The sequence below is a fragment of the Lepisosteus oculatus genome, chromosome 8 (genome assembly GCF_040954835.1).
Source record: "Lepisosteus oculatus isolate fLepOcu1 chromosome 8, fLepOcu1.hap2, whole genome shotgun sequence".
NCBI lineage: Eukaryota > Metazoa > Chordata > Actinopteri > Semionotiformes > Lepisosteidae > Lepisosteus > Lepisosteus oculatus.
Window position 1 is genome coordinate 50,279,526 of NC_090703.1, and position 16,461 is coordinate 50,295,986.

The window sequence follows — 16,461 nt, forward strand, 5'->3', positions numbered from 1 at the left end:
AAGGAACAAGTAACAGGTTTATTCCATGCTGAAAAAAAGAAGAAAGAGAACACAACGTAATTTCCATTTCCTGCATTGAGAAAGCACAACGATGACAATCATTTATAAAATATATGAGAAATCAAAGGACATTTATTATTAGAAGCATTATGCAATTTTGGGGATCAAGTGGTATCTGACTTACATGTATATACAGTATGAATTAATTGTATTTTATTTGAATGAGCTGTTATGTTCTGCACCTCTCTGCAGCTGGTAAATGAAGAACGCTCAACAGCCAAAATGGAGTATCTACTTTTCGACAAATAATTAAACTAACCTTTATCATCTCTTCCTTGTTCATTCGCATCTTTAATGTATCCAGCAGTTCAGAAAAGGCTTCAGCTGTTACAGTGGATTTTAAAGACGAATTGGTTAACTTGGAGACCAAGTCCGTTCAAAAACTTAAACCAACTTGGACACAACTCATAAATAACAGCTATCTCAATGCACTCAGGCAATATACTGTACATTGATACGAAGAAGGAATGACGAAGAGTGGATGACTTGAGTATACAGAGGGCTTTCATTTCGGATAATTCTCTAAAAAGAGCAGATCTAATATCACTTACCAATAATAACCGAAATACCTTTGGACTGGTTTGGAGGGGGGGTGGGCTTTTAAAAAGGATCAGTAAATACAGTATCTTTGTTTTCAAATTAATGTTTCGTAATGGAAAATAAAAAGAGCATTTAATTACCCGAGAACAAAGGACGCTTTTGCCGTCCCTTTCCCCATGGTAACCTTCATCGGAGACAATGAAGTACCAGAATAACAAAACAAAAAACAGCGCTTAAGGACTCTTCGTCTCCCATGATCTCCCAGCAGAAACGGTTCAGCTTGGAACATATCAGGTCATGTGAATGAATATTAATGAACCCTTGCCGTTAATTCACATACTCTTTGCACATAACTTATCGCTGAAAGATGATCCATTTACAATGCAACGAAAACATTTCAAAAACTATTCCAGGGCACATGTTAGTATATTTGGGGTAGCTCAGGTCTACCGTAAAATTAATAACGATCTAGGATTAGCAAGGATTTTCCAAAATCAGACAAGAGGACTCTCCTTCGTCAGTAAGGGGTTTGGCCAGTTGTATTTGTACTAGTAGTAGATGTTGGTAACAATTTGTAAGCCATTTCGAATCGAAAACATCTGAGGGACAAGAATAAGGGAACAATTCCGGAAATTTAAAAAAATATTTGGAAATTCCTTCCAGACGCAGAATGAAGGAGCAAAATGAAGGAGCAAAAAGCAGGGCATGTCTGGGACACTGCCGATGTACGGTATCCCTAAAACAATCATAGCTGATACAAAAACAGAGCCCTTCGTATACAAAACACAATCGCTCTTCAGCAACACAGGAACAGGTAAAGGTTTATTCCAAGGGTTATTGGACCAACAGGGAATAAACTTTTACCTGCTCCTCCGTGCAGCCTGCGCAAGCTGACGCAGCTCCCTACTCCAACGAAATTGTTGCCGATCTGTTGTAAGAAACTGTTACAAAGTTCGGGGTGATGTAAGAGATGTGACCAAAAGTATCATGAAATGCGATTTTCAAAAACGGATGGGGAAAACATACGGCACTGTGTTTCTAAGAAAAAAACCCACAGTAACGCTCCGTTTCCACCCTTCTGAGAAACCGTAGCCGTGGAAACCGCAGTAAACACGAACCGGTGACTTTTCCCGTCGTGACTGTGGGATGTGAAGGACATTTTAAGGTAAACTGGGTAGCTCTTTATCAATCCTAATGTAAAACTCATTTTAATATGTCTTCTGCTATTTTAATACTGTTTGTGCAGCTCTCCGGGCCCGGCTGGCCTCCTTGACTCCGTTTCAGCCGTGCTTTACAATCTAATGCCAAGTGTACTGTATCTAGCATGGGTAAGACTAACACACGAGTGACTGCGTACATGCTTCGCCCCTTCTCCCCTTTTTAAAAAGGAATTATAAAAACATTTTTGTTAAGAATGACTTTGTATATTTTATGCTGTCCTAGGACAAACATGGATGACAATGCAGATGTACTAAACAAGGAAGCGTCTACGATCATCGAACTTGCGCTGCAAAATGCGCAGAACTACCTCCTTCACAAGCAAATAACTGAAAACGGTAGGACGCAAAACACACATGAAGTAACTTCAGCGGTGCGCCTCCGCATTGCCACACCACACACAAGAAAATAAAGTATTACTCGTTCCTTTCAGACTGCACGGATTATGAAATAAAGAATATTAACTGGACTGCCTGCAAGGATTTCACGATAGAGCTCGGAAAGAAACAAATTGAAGAATATATGTCTGTAAGTAGTCCTAAGCGAGACAAATCCACATCTTGTCAAGACCGGGGTCTAACTAGAGTCCTGAAGAGTTTCCCCTCCACTAGGTTATATAGGTCACCATTTCTCAAGTCATGTTTTTTACATTACATTGCGATTGTGTGAGATTTTCAAGAATTTAGACTTAATTTGGCACCAAAAGGCTGGCCTGAAGGATTTCCGGATAGCCTTCAGGAGCAGTAAGACTTTCTGTGTGAAACGCTCTGCCCTCCTGTCTCCTGTAGCTTTGTTTCTGTTATTCTGTGTAACAATACGGGATGAACCACGAAGAAGTTTTGAAAAAACTCGCTCCATTAAGCAGCGCACACGTACGAATCAAAGTGAAAACCTGGGTACCTTTCTCTCCAGTGTTTTTCCTGTTCAGGTTCAGTTTACTAACGGGGTTTAAAACATTGCTTTTTCCAGACGTGGGAAATGCATCCCCGCTGGCTTTACAGCTTGGAATTTCTCCAGGAAAAGGATCTGGAATTCCACAGACAGTATCACTACAGGGTGCAGTGGAGCATCCCCACAAGGAGGAGACCTATCCCGCAGGCTACAGCTTGCGTCTACTTCATCATCTCGACTTCCAAGATCAAACCACAGGTACAGCCTGTTCACGTGTCTGGTGGAAAGGGCGGGGGAAGGCCGAATGATTCCGTAAACACCTGCGGTGTGGGAAGACAGTCCTCACCGTCCCTCTAGAACAGCTGCTTCTAGCAGGAGCTTCTGTCTTCTCTCAAGGTTGAGGTCAAGGAGAGGAAAGGAAAGTCGCCTGGGCCCTTTCACAACAAAGGATGTTGATGTTGCAAACGGTGTCCCAAGCTTGCCTAATTTTCGTTCAAAACACCAAGCTCCTTCATTTCGACAGGGTCAGACTTCCAACTGTACACCCCGGCAGGATACACCCCGGATGGGACGCCAGTCCACTGCAGGGCAGGCACAGACATGCACGCGCCCACACCCGGGCCAATTTCCCCAAAAAACAATTCACTTACCAGGAAGTTTATGGACCGTGGGAGTAAACCGGAGCATCTTGAAGAAACCCATGCAAATAATGGGAAAACTTACAGATGCAGATAGCAGCCAGGTCTGCAATTGAACCCAGGCCCCCAGCCCTGTGAGGCAGCGATGCTGACTAACCACTGCATCACCATGCCTCCCTGGGCAAGTCCATACCTGCAATATGGTCAAGTGCAAACTCTCCTTTTTTTTTTTAAGGTATTAAACGGTTTTGGGCGGAGGGGCTCGCTAAGCTAGTCCGGAGTCTCACAATGCACAAGCACCCCTTGCACACACATTCTCTCCCTCACCATCTTCTGTCACAATCAAAGCTGGTGCTTCTGTTCATGTTAATCTCAAAACCTGGGGCCCGTAATGTGGAAACGCTCTCAATTAAGAGCAGAAGAACATGCCGATAGTACAGCCCGTTAATGGTAGAGGTAGAAAACCCTTCCCCAGATTTGGTTTGCATGCATTTTAACTGCAGCGATTTTAGACATACCACTTCTTTGCAAAAAAAAAACCTACAGTCCTCCTATTAATTTAGTGAAAGATTACTGTATTTATCATACTTAATGCATCTTGTTTTGCTGTTTTCTATCACTCTCTGTTAGACCTTGCCTGTAGAAGTGTATTTTCTTGTGGAATCAAACCAGTTGCAACACAGGTAAATATTGTCATTTTTTTAGGAGCTTATTCTAGTTTTTTTACCTAGAATTGTAATAGAATCCACATGATGTCCAACAACGGGGTGACACTTCCATCTATCATCCATCCATCCAGTTTCTGAACTGAGGAAGATCACTGAGCGAGCATGTGGGACTGTTGTTCCAAGCTGTGCTGTGAAACTTCTAGAATTCACACACAGCAGCATTTGGGTCTGCTTTAGTCTAAGCCATTGTTACATTAAGATGTAAAGATAAAACAATTATGAACTTTAATTTACTTAACAGAGTTAGGTACACAGTGAACTTGAAAGTTAATACCAACAATTTAATGAAGGTAAAAAATGATCTCAGACAAGCAAGTACATTTTGATCCCTTCATATGCAGTACTCTTCTAAGTATATCATATCACTATTCAGAAGTGTACTGGGCATTTTTCCCCCTTTCTAAATCTCTACTTTCCTCAAGCATGAAAGGTACTTTGAAGCACATTATTAATCCACTGTCCTCTAAGCACAGACTGCTTAAAATGAATAGGTGCTTAATTAATCATTTGAACCATTTTTATTTTTCTCTGTAGGCCTGGAAAAACAAGGTTTAGGGAAAAATGGCTGAAGGATGTAATTGAAAGCAAGACCCTTCTACAGGAATCTATCGACTTCTAATAGTATTTTATGAATACAAAAATAAGCATTTTCCTATTCAGCACAGGGTAATGCATCCATTCTTAAATAAAGATGTGACATTGACATTCGGATATCCAGTTGTATTTTCTAAAACAATTCATATCTATAACACTGTAGGGAAAGCGATAATCATCTAGATTTATTTTCTGCCTAGTACACCTGTTCAGATGATTAACAAAATAGAAACAGAAACACCAAAAATTACAACAATGTTTTCACAATACAAGTATTCTGATGTCCATTTTGATAAAGATTAAAAATCCTTACACCAGCTGGAAGTGATGTAGTCTGGACCATATCCGATTTCTCTGCCATCTGGCTAATATAAAAAAGTGCAAGTCTGGTGCTTGAAAGTAACGTGATCCCAGTCGTAACACAGCTAATTTTCGAGATTTTGGATTGTTTCACATTTTCACATGACTGATATATTTCACACACAGAACTAAATATGAACGCAAGTTTTTGGGGGATTTATGAACGACAATAAGGAAGGCATACAGACTTAACAGACTTGAAATATTAACTCATTCTTAAAATCGGGGAGAAAAAAAGTAAACGTTTCATCATCCAAAAAGAAAAAAATAGACGTGTTAAGTCTCCCGTAAAAAACAAACAAACAAACAAACAAACAGCCCAGTCCACATTCTTTTCCACAAGTGTGAATCACACGGGAAGGACCGTGTGGGATTTTACTTTTCATCCTTGCCTTTGGTTTTCCTGTAGACCATTTCCCGGAAACTGGAGAGAATCTTGTTCTCCCTCTTCCTCCGTTCTTCCTGGTTGAAGGACGCCAGGGCTCTCTTCTCGTCAGCACTGTAGATCTGGTTCTCCTTACGCAGACGCACAGCCTCCATGCGGCGATGCCTGGGCGCAGACCACAGATTCTGTTGTTACACCTCAGAGATCCCTTTCGGCTGGATCATGCAAGGCTATCCAGCGGGAGCCCTCAGAGCTACAGTTCTTACATTTAAATTTAAATCCAATTTTTTTTTCCAGTGATCATCTTGTAATAAATGACTTTGGGAGGGTGGGGGGGGGGTGTTAATCTAACCAAAGACCAATTCCCTACTGTGGACTCCTACAATAATATCCTGCTGTGTTTAAGTTGTCCTTACCTGCTCCCACTCATGACGTAACCAGATTTCTCAAAGGATGCAATCTCGTCGCTGGTCAGCCCAATTTCACCTCTGCGAGGGATGCGCTTCCCTGCCTTAACGTACTCCGCCATCGCAGCCCCTTCTCCTGGCAGCAGGGCATGTCCATAGCTAGCAACACACACAGACAGGCGCCGTGACCTTCACGAACTCTGCAGAGCTCTCAGGAGTCTAGCGCGGGCCTGACTGATAAAACGGTTAGGCTCCTTCTAGTGTGGGATAAAACAGGCCGCGCATGGAGTCGGCACTGAAAGACACCTACTTCAGGGGTTTGTCATCCTGGGACAGATGAGTCATCGGAGCCTCGGGACCAACAAGGTCATCCTGAACACCTAGGGGGGGAAAGAGAGAAAACGTGAAAAACCCAACAGGTACAGTCGTTAAACGTCTTTTAAAATGCCTTCTGTTTTATCACCACCTGCGTGACAGGGGAATAACTCAGTTTCTTAGTTCAGTAAGAGCTTCAGGAATCACCAAGGTGTGGATTTACCTGTTCTCTCCACCCAGAGTTCTCCATTCTGTTCATCTTCCTCTTCATCAGACTGCTCACTGCTAGAGTCACTCGACTCTTTCCTGTTTTTCTTAGCCTTCTTCTTCTTTTTAGGCTTCTTCCTGTTAGTATAAAACAGCAAATGCTTCACTGTAGCTATCGGGACTCAGGAACAGAACACAAGTCAAGTCTCCCTACGAAGTTTATCCTACAGTCAGCGCGGAAGAATGTTAGTTACTTTTTGTTTTTGCTTTTGCCTTTCTTCTTCTTTCTCTTCTTCCGGTCTTCTTCATCTGGAGACACAGAAAACAATTCTGTAAGCACAATGTTATGTTTTGCTCAGAATCGATCTTTCTGTGTACTTCCGTTGTTTAACTTTCCACAAAAGAAAGATATTCCCCTACCCAAGATCACATTAAGGAGATGCATTACAATGTGGTATACCCACACACACTGACATATACTGAGGCAAAAAAAAAAAAAGACAGTGTCCTGATGCGGATCCAAATATGGCATCTGTTTGCTATCAATAACACATTTTTGAGTGGATAAATAAGACCTCCATGTTTACATATGAAAACTACTAAGCCTGACATGACACATTCAGTACATGTTGGAGTTTACTGGCCCTAGTTTCTAAATGCAATTAATAAAGCTTTAATTTGTACAAACACTTGCAATCACCTGACCAATGAAGAAATTCTCACGTATCTATTCGGAAACTCCTTTCATGTCCTTCCCATTACTTACCTTCAGAATCACTTTCAGACTCACTGTCTTCTGAATGTTTTCTGTGCTTCCTCTTCTTGGACTTCTTTTTCTTTTTCTTCTTCTTCTTCTTTTTCCTTTCCTCTGCAGGTGATAAAAATATTAATCTGTGTGATTTGTGCGATGGCACCACCTGCGTAAAACCGCCACAGGGTAACTTTCCCCCTCATAACTAAGGATAAAAAACAAAAGCTACAGCTAAAATTCCACAAAACTGTAAAATGCTAAACATGAATTACTAGTCTTCAACTTAACACTATTATTACTCAACCTATATGATACTTCAAGTCCATATTTTTCAGAGGAGGGTTCAAAAGCTGTCTTAAGTCAAGACGGAACTGATGTGATATTTACCAAAAAGAGAATTTCACCACATACCCTCAGAACTTGAATCAGAACTGCTGTTCTTCTTGTTATCCTCTTCAACCGGAGTATGTTCATCTGAACTAAAAACAGAGAGGTTGATATGTTTAGGCATTTGTTACAGCTTTTAAAACGAGACTGCAATTTTTAAATCCATCTGAGTTTCCATCTCCGATCTGAGGAACAGCATGCCGTTCTCATCCATCTCCTTAACTTACTCTGGCTCCCGGACTCTTGGGGAAAATCCCCAGACTTCAGGCGCTCCTAGTTCCCCTATCCTCTCCCGTTCCTGAAGTCGCCTATGATGCAACGAAACAGCAGTCACATTTTCTGTATTCCCGGATAAACAAAACAGATTTCAAAGACGGAACAGACCTCAGCATGATCGCATGTCGACAGCTTCGATTGCTTACAGCTAGAAGTGCTGGTCCTAAATGAAATCTCTAGCAATGACAGTTATTTGTTGAGACAAGAGTGTCAAATATCCGGCAAACATTTAGCTGAAATATCACATACCCTTCAACATACAATCTTATTGAATTACAACAGAGCTATTCCTGGAGAGCCCCTTTACAGCAGGTTTCATAGGTGACCATTACATCACCAGGACTTGGAACAATCTCCCTGTGGCAAACTAAGCAGCTGATTTTTTAAATTAAGTAGTTTAGGGGTCATGTGGGACCAGAATCCGAGACCCCTTCAGTCTCCATGGACCACAGTTCTGTTAATTGAAAAGGTTACTTCTTTAATTAAATCTACATCACACTGTCACTGCCAGTGCTAAGAAATAGGTGACATTTAAGTAACTGAACTGGAACCGTTGAAGACCAGGTCTGGAAACCTCGAACTACAAAATACTTCTATTCTAGTCCATTTAAGGTGGAGAGTTAAGTTCGTACGTCGTAGACCTCTTGAGGAATGTTCTTCGAGAAAAGTGGGTTTCTGACAGAGGTCAGAAGGTTTTCTTAATTTGAGGGTTACAGAAAAGGGAAAAGCACGCACACACCTCGATATGAAGGCCTCTTGTCTCTGCCGCAGAATGTCTTCCCTTTTGTCGTAATGGTCAAACCGGGACTTGTCGTAACCGCCGTGGCTGTGTCTCGCCTCTCTCTCCCTGGACCTGGAGCGGCTGTGCCGGCTGCCGTTGTGAGGTCGCGGCCCATCTCTCTCCCGGGAAACGGACCTGACCCAGCGCGTCCTCCTCTCCTCTTTGAAGGAGCCCCCGTTGTGCTTGCTCTGCTTGACCGCGGGGCTCCGCGACCGACTCCTGCCGCTGCTGGTCCGGCTGTGCCGCCTCTTCCTCGGGCTGCTCTCGGCCTCCGAGCTGCGGCTCCTTGACCGCTGGATGGGCGGCATAGCTCCAAATCACCGCCGAGATCCCTGAAAGAACCGCTAAAACAAACCAGTGTTCATCTTAAAAGGTTTGTTTAAGAGGTTTAAAAGACACATTAATTCAGTACCGTTCGTAGCTATTTTCTCAGCTGTCTTAAAACTAAGTATCGGCAACAACAATGGTTCCCGGTTGAATGGACATACGCAGGTGAAAAAGTAATTGTATTGATTTTCCCAACTATCGATGATGTTAAAAGAGTTACCACGATACACAGCAACACCGCTCAGTTATTAAACACGTTCAATGAACGTTTTACACTAAACTTTGACATTAAAATGATTGCTAATTGTTTGCAGTTACGACTGGAATTCTATAGCAACATTAGATCCAATTAAATAAGTTTTCAGTTACTGGATCTCACCAAAAACAAACCTGTTTGAAAGATTTAATATTACCCCCCCATTAAACCACAAGGCCAAGAAGTTTTCATTACCTCCCCCGCAATTTAAGTGTTTATGAATTATTAACCTTCATTTAATCCAAATAAACCATAAATCTAAGACTGTAGAAGCAACGATGTGTTGCTTCCACCTGCCAGATTTAGTTTCCCAGCATTAAAAAGTATTTAAAAATAATGCGCAACACAACACTCACCTAACCATCCATACTCGGAAGCCGGAAATGTAGTGTTGTTTACAGACAGCAAAAGGAAATCGGTGCGCCGCTGAAAACGTCCCGCGATATCAGAAACAGCATTATTAGTTCCTACGCTGGAGGAACGGATTCGTGCTCAAATTTAATAACGTATATTTGACCAAATTAGTACAGTTACATGCACCGTTTAGTTATCGGTTACCAATATTATATTCTGAATTTACATCCTACTGTTGGAAAGTAGTTTTCATGGAGAAGGGATTCTAATACTCGGAAAAGATCCGTTCCCCTCCCTAATTGCTTAATAACATTGCATCTATACAATACATAGACAGGCCCCAGAAAAGCCAGTAAATTAATAATTAAAATAGTAGCATGAAACGCAAAGGTCTTTGTGAGGAAGCACACATCGTGAGCAGCGGATATTTTTTTCACCAGTTCCTTGACACCTTAATCTTGTAACCGTTATATTTTTGCACAGGAACTATGTTTGATTTCCCCCGCTACTTCGCCGTTATACACAATGAAACAGTCCCAAGCAAAAAGGGGAACAATGTGACAGCAGACTGGATTCAGATCGTCACCACAACTTCAAGCGGTTTACGTTTCAGAAACCTGGCTTTTGCGACTCCTGTTGGCCGTAAGATTAACCAACAAGACTTTTATTTCGACAGCAAAAAGGAAGGGAGGGCTGTACTGTCTGCAGGTATCGTGGGTATTGGCAGAGAGAAGGGAGGGAACGCTTGGTTTTTGCAGGTAAATCACAAATGCATGTCTGATATTACGTCCTTGAAACCATTAGCTCCAGATATCGATTTAACTGAAAGCGCCAGGAAAGACAGAATGGCAGTACTGCATCAATAAGGCCGCAACCCGGTATGAACCAGGAAGACAGATCAGTGGCGAATAGTTTCCCTTTTGTTCAATATTTAGCCCTTTTACCTAAAATCCTTTTGAAATCATATTCTATAATTTTGTCAGACGTGTACAGAAGAAAACCTTAAAAGAAAAAAATGCTTAAATGCATCTATGATCTTACGAACTGTTGCAGAATTAAACTCGCTTTTTGTTTTGCGAGGCTGTGGAACTGCGTGTAGGCCTCTCTGTTCTGAGCGATTTCTTTTATAGTTTATACACACACTTGCACATTTTATTTAACTGTACGCTGCACCCGAACCTTTTTATTACGGAAAAAAATCCGCATATGAAGCCTAAATATTTTGTGTAAAACCCGGACTGTAACGTCGGACTCACCAAGGTCTCAATTGTCAACAAAGGTTTTGAAAGCTTCTTTTAGTAGTCGATGTACGGCTGCATTCATTTCCCGACCTCAGTGCTCTCATAACACACATCTACACAAGAGACTGTAGTTCATTCCAAAAAGAGAAAAAAAAAACGTTTTTTTGGTCATTACTGCATTATCACTGGAAAGACTTCTCAGCTATAACCCTGAACTTGAACGTATCAGTGGATGCACTGCGGTAGCTACATCAAGGAAATGAACGTGAACCTGCTTTCTGTTGACTATAATTAAAATTGATTTTCACTTGCTAATATTCATTTGGTTTAATATGTCGCAAAGAAAGAGACATGAAAATGAATGATATAGGAGCACATCTATCTCCGAACGCCAGTTCAAGTCCCAACTTGTACCTAACGAGTAAAGCAGCTTTTCAGTCGCCAGTAAAAGCCCAAGATGGGATAAATAGTCGCTTTTTCAGGTGAATTGATTTAGCCAGTACCGTGGTATATTGTGGGTGCAAATGATACTATATGTTATATACAAGTTTGACTGGGGATTTGCGTCAGTGTGCAGGCTGCAGAGGAACACGTCAATGTTAATTCCAGAAAACAAAGAGAAAACGGAGTGTTTTGGTTGCTGAGCCTTCAGTCGTGTCCTTCAGTATTTATGAACTTGCACTTGTTCATAAATGGAAAAATTGTTATTTTCAAAACCTGAAATCCAGTGTTGTCCAAGTACTCTTTAATTTTAACAGGTATCAAACATTGCTTGCAAATACTGTAGATATTGTTCATTTGTAGGTATTTCTTCTCTCCAATCAAAAACCCAGGTCACTCATGATGAGGTTGATAAATGCCTAAGTAATAAAGAGTTGCAAAATTAGCAGTACTCTGTGGTTGTTTTGTTTTCTACTTTTTTTTGTGATTTAGTAATCTTTTGCTAAAATGTTTTGTGCAGATCTAATATGTCAGACATTTTACAGGAATGTATGGAAGTCTCTAGGTCTTCTTGACACATTTTAACAACATTAAAATGTAAGAGAAAGTGAAAACAAGGGGCCATTGTGCCCACTGTGCTTGTTAGGCATTTTATTAGCTGAATGTAACATTTCGACCAGCTGCTTCTCAAAGGAGCCCAGACTGTGGACTTTAACCTCCCTGGCTGGTAAGCCTGTTTCAGTCAACCGCTACTCTTTTTGTAAAGAAGCATTTCCTGTTCTCTCTTGTAAGCAAATCCCATTTTTCCAGTTTGGCAGCAGCACATTATTCAATATGCTAAATAATGTTAAATATGTGTCACTATGCAGTATGCCTGAAGCCCCCCCTTGTACAAATCTGTTTTTACTGAATGTTTCGATCTGTATTACAGGGATGACGAGCTTAAAGCTGATTTCTGCAACAGACACACAGTATTCTGGGACATTGCTGAAGTCTCTTAATGAGCAGCGCACAGTTGGATTGTTCTGTGATGTCACCATCATTGTGCAGGACCGCAAATTCCGAGCCCACAAAAATATCCTGTCGGCATCGAGCTCTTACTTTCGTCAGCTCTTTTCAGTCGCTGGACAGGTGATAGAGCTGAACTTCGTGAAGGCGGAGATTTTTGAGGAAATCCTCAACTACATTTACAGCTCGAAACTCATCCGCGTCCGGTCAGACATGCTGGAGGAGCTGATTAAGTCGGGGGAGACGCTGGGGGTGAACTTCATCGCTAACCTGGGCTTGCCTCTGTCTCAGGTTAAAGGCCTGCCTGGCTTGTCAAAGGATGCTGCTGCAGGCGGGGAGGAGTCTTCCTCGGACCCCAAAGATCTGGAAAACGGCACTGGAAACCCACCGAGCGACCTCATAATCCAGGATTCGTGCACAGCAGCCATGCCCATCATAACCGAGGCGTTCTCACTGTCTGCTGAAGAGTTCAAGCAGACAGATGGCTACGTGGATGAGGACTCCGATAATGACGATGTCATTTTTTGCTCTGAGCTTGTACCCCCAAGAACGGGGGCATCGGGGAGCACAGCTCAGTCCGCTGGGCCGCCCACTGAAATTATCGACTTGGAGGGGCCTTCCGAGAAGGAAGGGGACGCATCAGGAGGAGAAGACAGCAAGGAGGTTTCCACTGCCGGCTCTTCTGAGAAGCAGGCGGAGGACGGGGACAAACCGGAACCGAACGAAAAGCCTCCTGCCAAAGCCCCAGAGGGGGACAAGCCAGCCCCTGGTCCCAGCCCTGCGCCGGCCCAGCCTGAACCCAGTCCTCGGCCCTGTCCCCCTCAGCGGGAGCCCCCTGACGCAAGTAGCAATCCACCGCCGTCCCCTGCCGGCTCCTCCTCCTGGGACAGCTTCTGTAGCCCCCCATCCACCCCTCACTTCGCCACTGCCTCCCCCTTAGAGGCCTACCATGGTCCCCCGCCCAAGGACGCCTACCATGGTCCCCCGCCCAAGGACGCCTACCATGGTCCCCCGCCCAAGGACAACCAAGAAGGCACAGGCGTCCAGAAGAAGCAGGTGACCACAGTTCTCGAAGCTTCTCCGGCAAAACCAGGGGAGTTCAAAATCAAGCTGTCGGATGTGAGGTCAGCAATCGGAGCAAAGAATGGAGCTGGGCAGAGCTCCCCCCAAAACCTGGTGGCAGGGAAAAAGACGATTACGCTAGACAAGGCGTCAGAAATAGACTCTCTGTCTACAGGGTGCAAGGTTTATGCCAACATAGGAGAAAACACCTACGACATTGTGATTCCTATGAAGGATGACCCCGGGGAGGGAGATTCAAAAGCCAGCGGAGGGAGGAAGGCGAGAATGTCCTCTCCCTACAGCCAGGACTCGCCGAGCCGGAAGAAGGTCAAGGTCCGGCACGACGACCACTACGAGCTGATCATGGACGGGCGGACCTTTTATGTGTGCATCGTGTGCAAGCGCTCCTACGTGTGCCTGACCAGCCTGAGGCGGCACTTCAACACCCACTCGTGGGAGAAGAAGTACCCCTGCCGCTACTGCGACAAGGTGTTTGCCCTGGCGGAGTACAGGACGAAGCACGAGATCTACCACACGGGGGAACGCCGGTACCAGTGCCTGCTGTGCAACGAGTTCTTCATCAACTACCAGCTGCTGTCCTCGCACTGCAAGTCGGCGCACAACCAGGACCCCTCGGGGCGCAAGGAGAAGGACGACACTGACAACAACCTGTACCGCCTGCTGCCCTGCAAGTCCCTGCAGCTCAAGCCCTACTCCTACGTCCCCAACTCCTCGGGAGGCATACCCATCATAAACGAGGAGGGGCTCGTGTACCATGTGGATCCCAGCAAGACGCCCCAGTCCAGCCCGGGGACCCAGCCCCCCAGCACGGGCAAGCAGGTGGTGAACTGGGATGATATCTTTGTTCAGCCAGGTGCGCAGCCAGAAACTTATATTAACCCCACCGAAGGCACGTCGGAGTTTGAATTTGTTATACCAGAGACCTACTGAGTTTCCGGGGGAGGTGTTCATCTTCCAGGGTCCAGAACGGATTTCCACACTGAACTGTTCACTCGTTGATACTTGTGTGTAGGAAGATCTGATATTTTAGCACTGGTTTGGTGGTTCTTTGTGCACCTAGGTTTTCGTTAGCAGCTGTTCTCATTTCATTATGCATTGTTGCATAGCAAGTTCTGGCTACTCTTGTCCGTTTTTTTCTTTGAAAGCTTCTCGTGTGTTGCTCTGACATCCCGGTATTGAACAAGCCGGCCTGAATTCTCTAACACCATCAGTAGCTCTTATTCTAATACCCAGATACAAAAAACAGGTTTGTGAGTTTAATATGCACGTCAGGAAAAGAATTGACTCAAGTAATGGCATTGCTTAAGTAACGATATAAAGACCCTTCCCGATTCCATCGTTTACTTGTAGAGAAATACCAGAAATGAAACATAAAAGACTCAAAGGTGTTGATGTAAAAGGAAAATATCTTTTTGTACTTAATTTTAATGTACTTCGTTATACTTTTTCTGTATATTGAGTGGTGGGAGGGGCAGGGTTTGGGAGAAACCTTCCACCACGCAAGTACAGCAGAAGACAAAACAAGAAGTTGTTTAGAAGTTTCTTTGCCTGTCCCTCAAAGAACCGGGCTGTTAACAAGCTTTTATTCCTCTCATCATTGTTTCCTGCGTTAAGGACCATGACAGATTAATTGTTACTAATAGGACTGTTGAATTTTGTGTAGAACCCTTGCTTCACAAATGTCATAACTCATTTTATTTTTACACAATCCCATGTTTGTGTTCATCTCTCTATCACGACTGCTTCGTAACATGTTTTACAGCAGCTTTTTTGTGACAGTGCCTGTGGATATGTATTGAAGTATCCATTTTATGAGATAGAGAAATCTAAACATCTTGTCCCTAAGAGGGTTGGTGTTGACAGAAAATGCTCTTTTTCTAAATGCTGTACAATAGTGGTATCACACAACGTGATAATGTGAACTATTTACAGTCCATGATTTTTAAAATGAACCTAAAAGATCACAGCCAGGAATTGAACTTCATGCTTGATCTTGTAGTTCTCTGCTGTTGGCAGCTGAAAGCTTTGATGGGGATGTGACCCGTAAATTCGTTAAGGAAATAAAGTAAGCTACTTAGCTTTTTTTAAAACAAATTTGGAATTGCCAGCCTCATCAGTTTGGAGTTGGCAGATGTTGGCCTACCCCGACCCTCGTCGTAGCATGCGGAGGTAGGATAGCACCCATCAGAGCTGTGTGCCAGCTGTCCTGCTGACTCCCACAGTGTCTGCAGTGGAGTGGGCAGCTCTCACTGCCAACAGTGTGGGGACACAGGGGCTGCTGTCCCACAGCACAGTCTGACGACCCGGTATATCTCTGGGTCTGGGCAGGACTATGTCAGCTTCTCTCGCTGATGGGGAAGTTCCGCTCGCCGTAACATAACCTTTTTATTTCAAATTTTAAAAAAGGCTTACTGGTTAAACATTTACAATTTAGCTGCTTTGTTGTATCCTGTGAATGTCTTTGTCTTCTCTACCTTTAGGTAACTTTGCAGCCTCTTCCTACAGGATATAAATGTTCTGATGTTGCATTTCTGCTTAACCTTTCCACCTGCCAATGAAGTAAATTTAGATTTTTATCTATTTATTCCATTTTTAGAAGTTTCCAATGTCATAATTGATCCATAATACCATTAACTTGAAACGCCCAATAAAAAGTTTATTTTTGTAGCTACTTATGATTGTATGAGTGAACATGAAGTTGTCTTTTTTGTATCATTCAAAGGGCTGTGACACTGTCACGTTTATTTCTCGAAAGAAGGCTTTTAGTTTTTACTGTGATAATGCATAACCCTTAGATACTTGCCACGTGAGATTAGTACACAAATAACAGTTAGCTATGCAACCTAATGAATACATTACTGAACACAGTAAGTGTTAAAAGACCCTGGGTCCAAGCAGTGTACAGAAAACTGTGTGGAGACCAGATGTCCTCTTCAGTCTCAGTTTATTTTGCTACTTCCAAGGTTTCAGAGGTGGTTATTCCTGCTCTCGGCTCATAAGAGCACCAGGTTACAGGGCAGAAGCCCAGGGCAGGATGAAATCCCAGTAGCTGTGGTAATGAGCAGAACACAAACAGACAGGACGGGTCTTGATGCGTTCGAACGCCACTCCACTTTGCTTTTGATTTCCCCGCCTGTGGGTTGTTCCCTTAGAGATGTCGGGGCTAGCGAACGTTTATTTGATAAGAGTTAAACGTTGTCATTTTGGAATGTT

The 16,461-nt window shown here is 43.3% G+C and overlaps 2 protein-coding genes and 1 non-coding gene across 7 annotated transcripts; 2 read left to right on the plus strand and 1 right to left on the minus strand.

The window, feature by feature from the left end:
- The first annotated feature begins 1,416 nt into the window (after window positions 1-1,416).
- Window positions 1,417-4,778, plus strand: LOC107077913 (uncharacterized). Of its 2 annotated transcripts, none has more exons than XR_011190294.1 (6): window positions 1,417-1,765; window positions 2,044-2,156; window positions 2,252-2,346; window positions 2,788-2,967; window positions 3,978-4,030; window positions 4,610-4,778. It is a non-coding gene; the product is annotated as an uncharacterized protein (transcript). The 2 variants fall into 2 exon arrangements; XR_011190295.1 differs by lacking the exon at window positions 1,417-1,765 and adding an exon at window positions 1,833-1,928.
- Window positions 4,336-10,913, minus strand: nkap (NFKB activating protein). Of its 3 annotated transcripts, none has more exons than XM_069193773.1 (10): window positions 10,732-10,913; window positions 8,497-8,882; window positions 7,709-7,789; window positions 7,506-7,573; window positions 7,110-7,211; window positions 6,598-6,652; window positions 6,360-6,481; window positions 6,132-6,201; window positions 5,831-5,980; window positions 4,336-5,579 (listed from the first exon to the last, which is right to left on the minus strand). In XM_069193773.1, exons 2-10 carry the CDS (start codon window positions 8,844-8,846, stop codon window positions 5,405-5,407), a joined length of 1,173 nt encoding a protein of 390 aa, XP_069049874.1. In that variant the 5' UTR covers window positions 8,847-8,882; window positions 10,732-10,913; the 3' UTR covers window positions 4,336-5,404. The 3 variants fall into 3 exon arrangements, with proteins under 3 accessions (XP_069049874.1, XP_069049873.1, XP_015207093.1); XM_069193772.1 differs by lacking the exon at window positions 10,732-10,913 and adding an exon at window positions 9,478-9,619; XM_015351607.2 differs by lacking the exon at window positions 10,732-10,913 and adding an exon at window positions 9,478-9,619 and having other exon boundaries at window positions 8,497-8,903.
- On the plus strand, window positions 9,635-15,915 carry zbtb33 (zinc finger and BTB domain containing 33). 2 transcript variants are annotated; one of them, XM_069193770.1, is made up of 2 exons: window positions 9,635-10,233; window positions 12,457-15,915. In XM_069193770.1, exons 1-2 carry the CDS (start codon window positions 9,964-9,966, stop codon window positions 14,176-14,178), a joined length of 1,992 nt encoding a protein of 663 aa, XP_069049871.1. In that variant the 5' UTR covers window positions 9,635-9,963; the 3' UTR covers window positions 14,179-15,915. The 2 variants fall into 2 exon arrangements, with proteins under 2 accessions (XP_069049871.1, XP_069049870.1); XM_069193769.1 differs by having other exon boundaries at window positions 10,152-10,233; window positions 12,089-15,915.
- The last annotated feature ends 546 nt before the right edge of the window (window positions 15,916-16,461 follow it).

Excerpts from the sequence above, each read along its gene's own strand:
- nkap (XM_069193773.1), bottom strand. The coding sequence starts at position 8,846 with ATGCCGCCCATCCAGCGGTCAAGGAGCCGCAGCTCGGAGGCCGAGAGC. Across the intron at positions 6,482-6,597 it reads GGCAAAAGCAAAAACAAAAA|GAAGAAGCCTAAAAAGAAGA; the intron begins GTAACTAACATT and ends TTATACTAACAG. Across the intron at positions 5,981-6,131 it reads CAGGATGACAAACCCCTGAA|CTATGGACATGCCCTGCTGC; the intron begins GTAGGTGTCTTT and ends GTGTGTTGCTAG.
- zbtb33 (XM_069193769.1), top strand. The coding sequence starts at position 12,091 with ATGACGAGCTTAAAGCTGATTTCTGCAACAGACACACAGTATTCTGGG.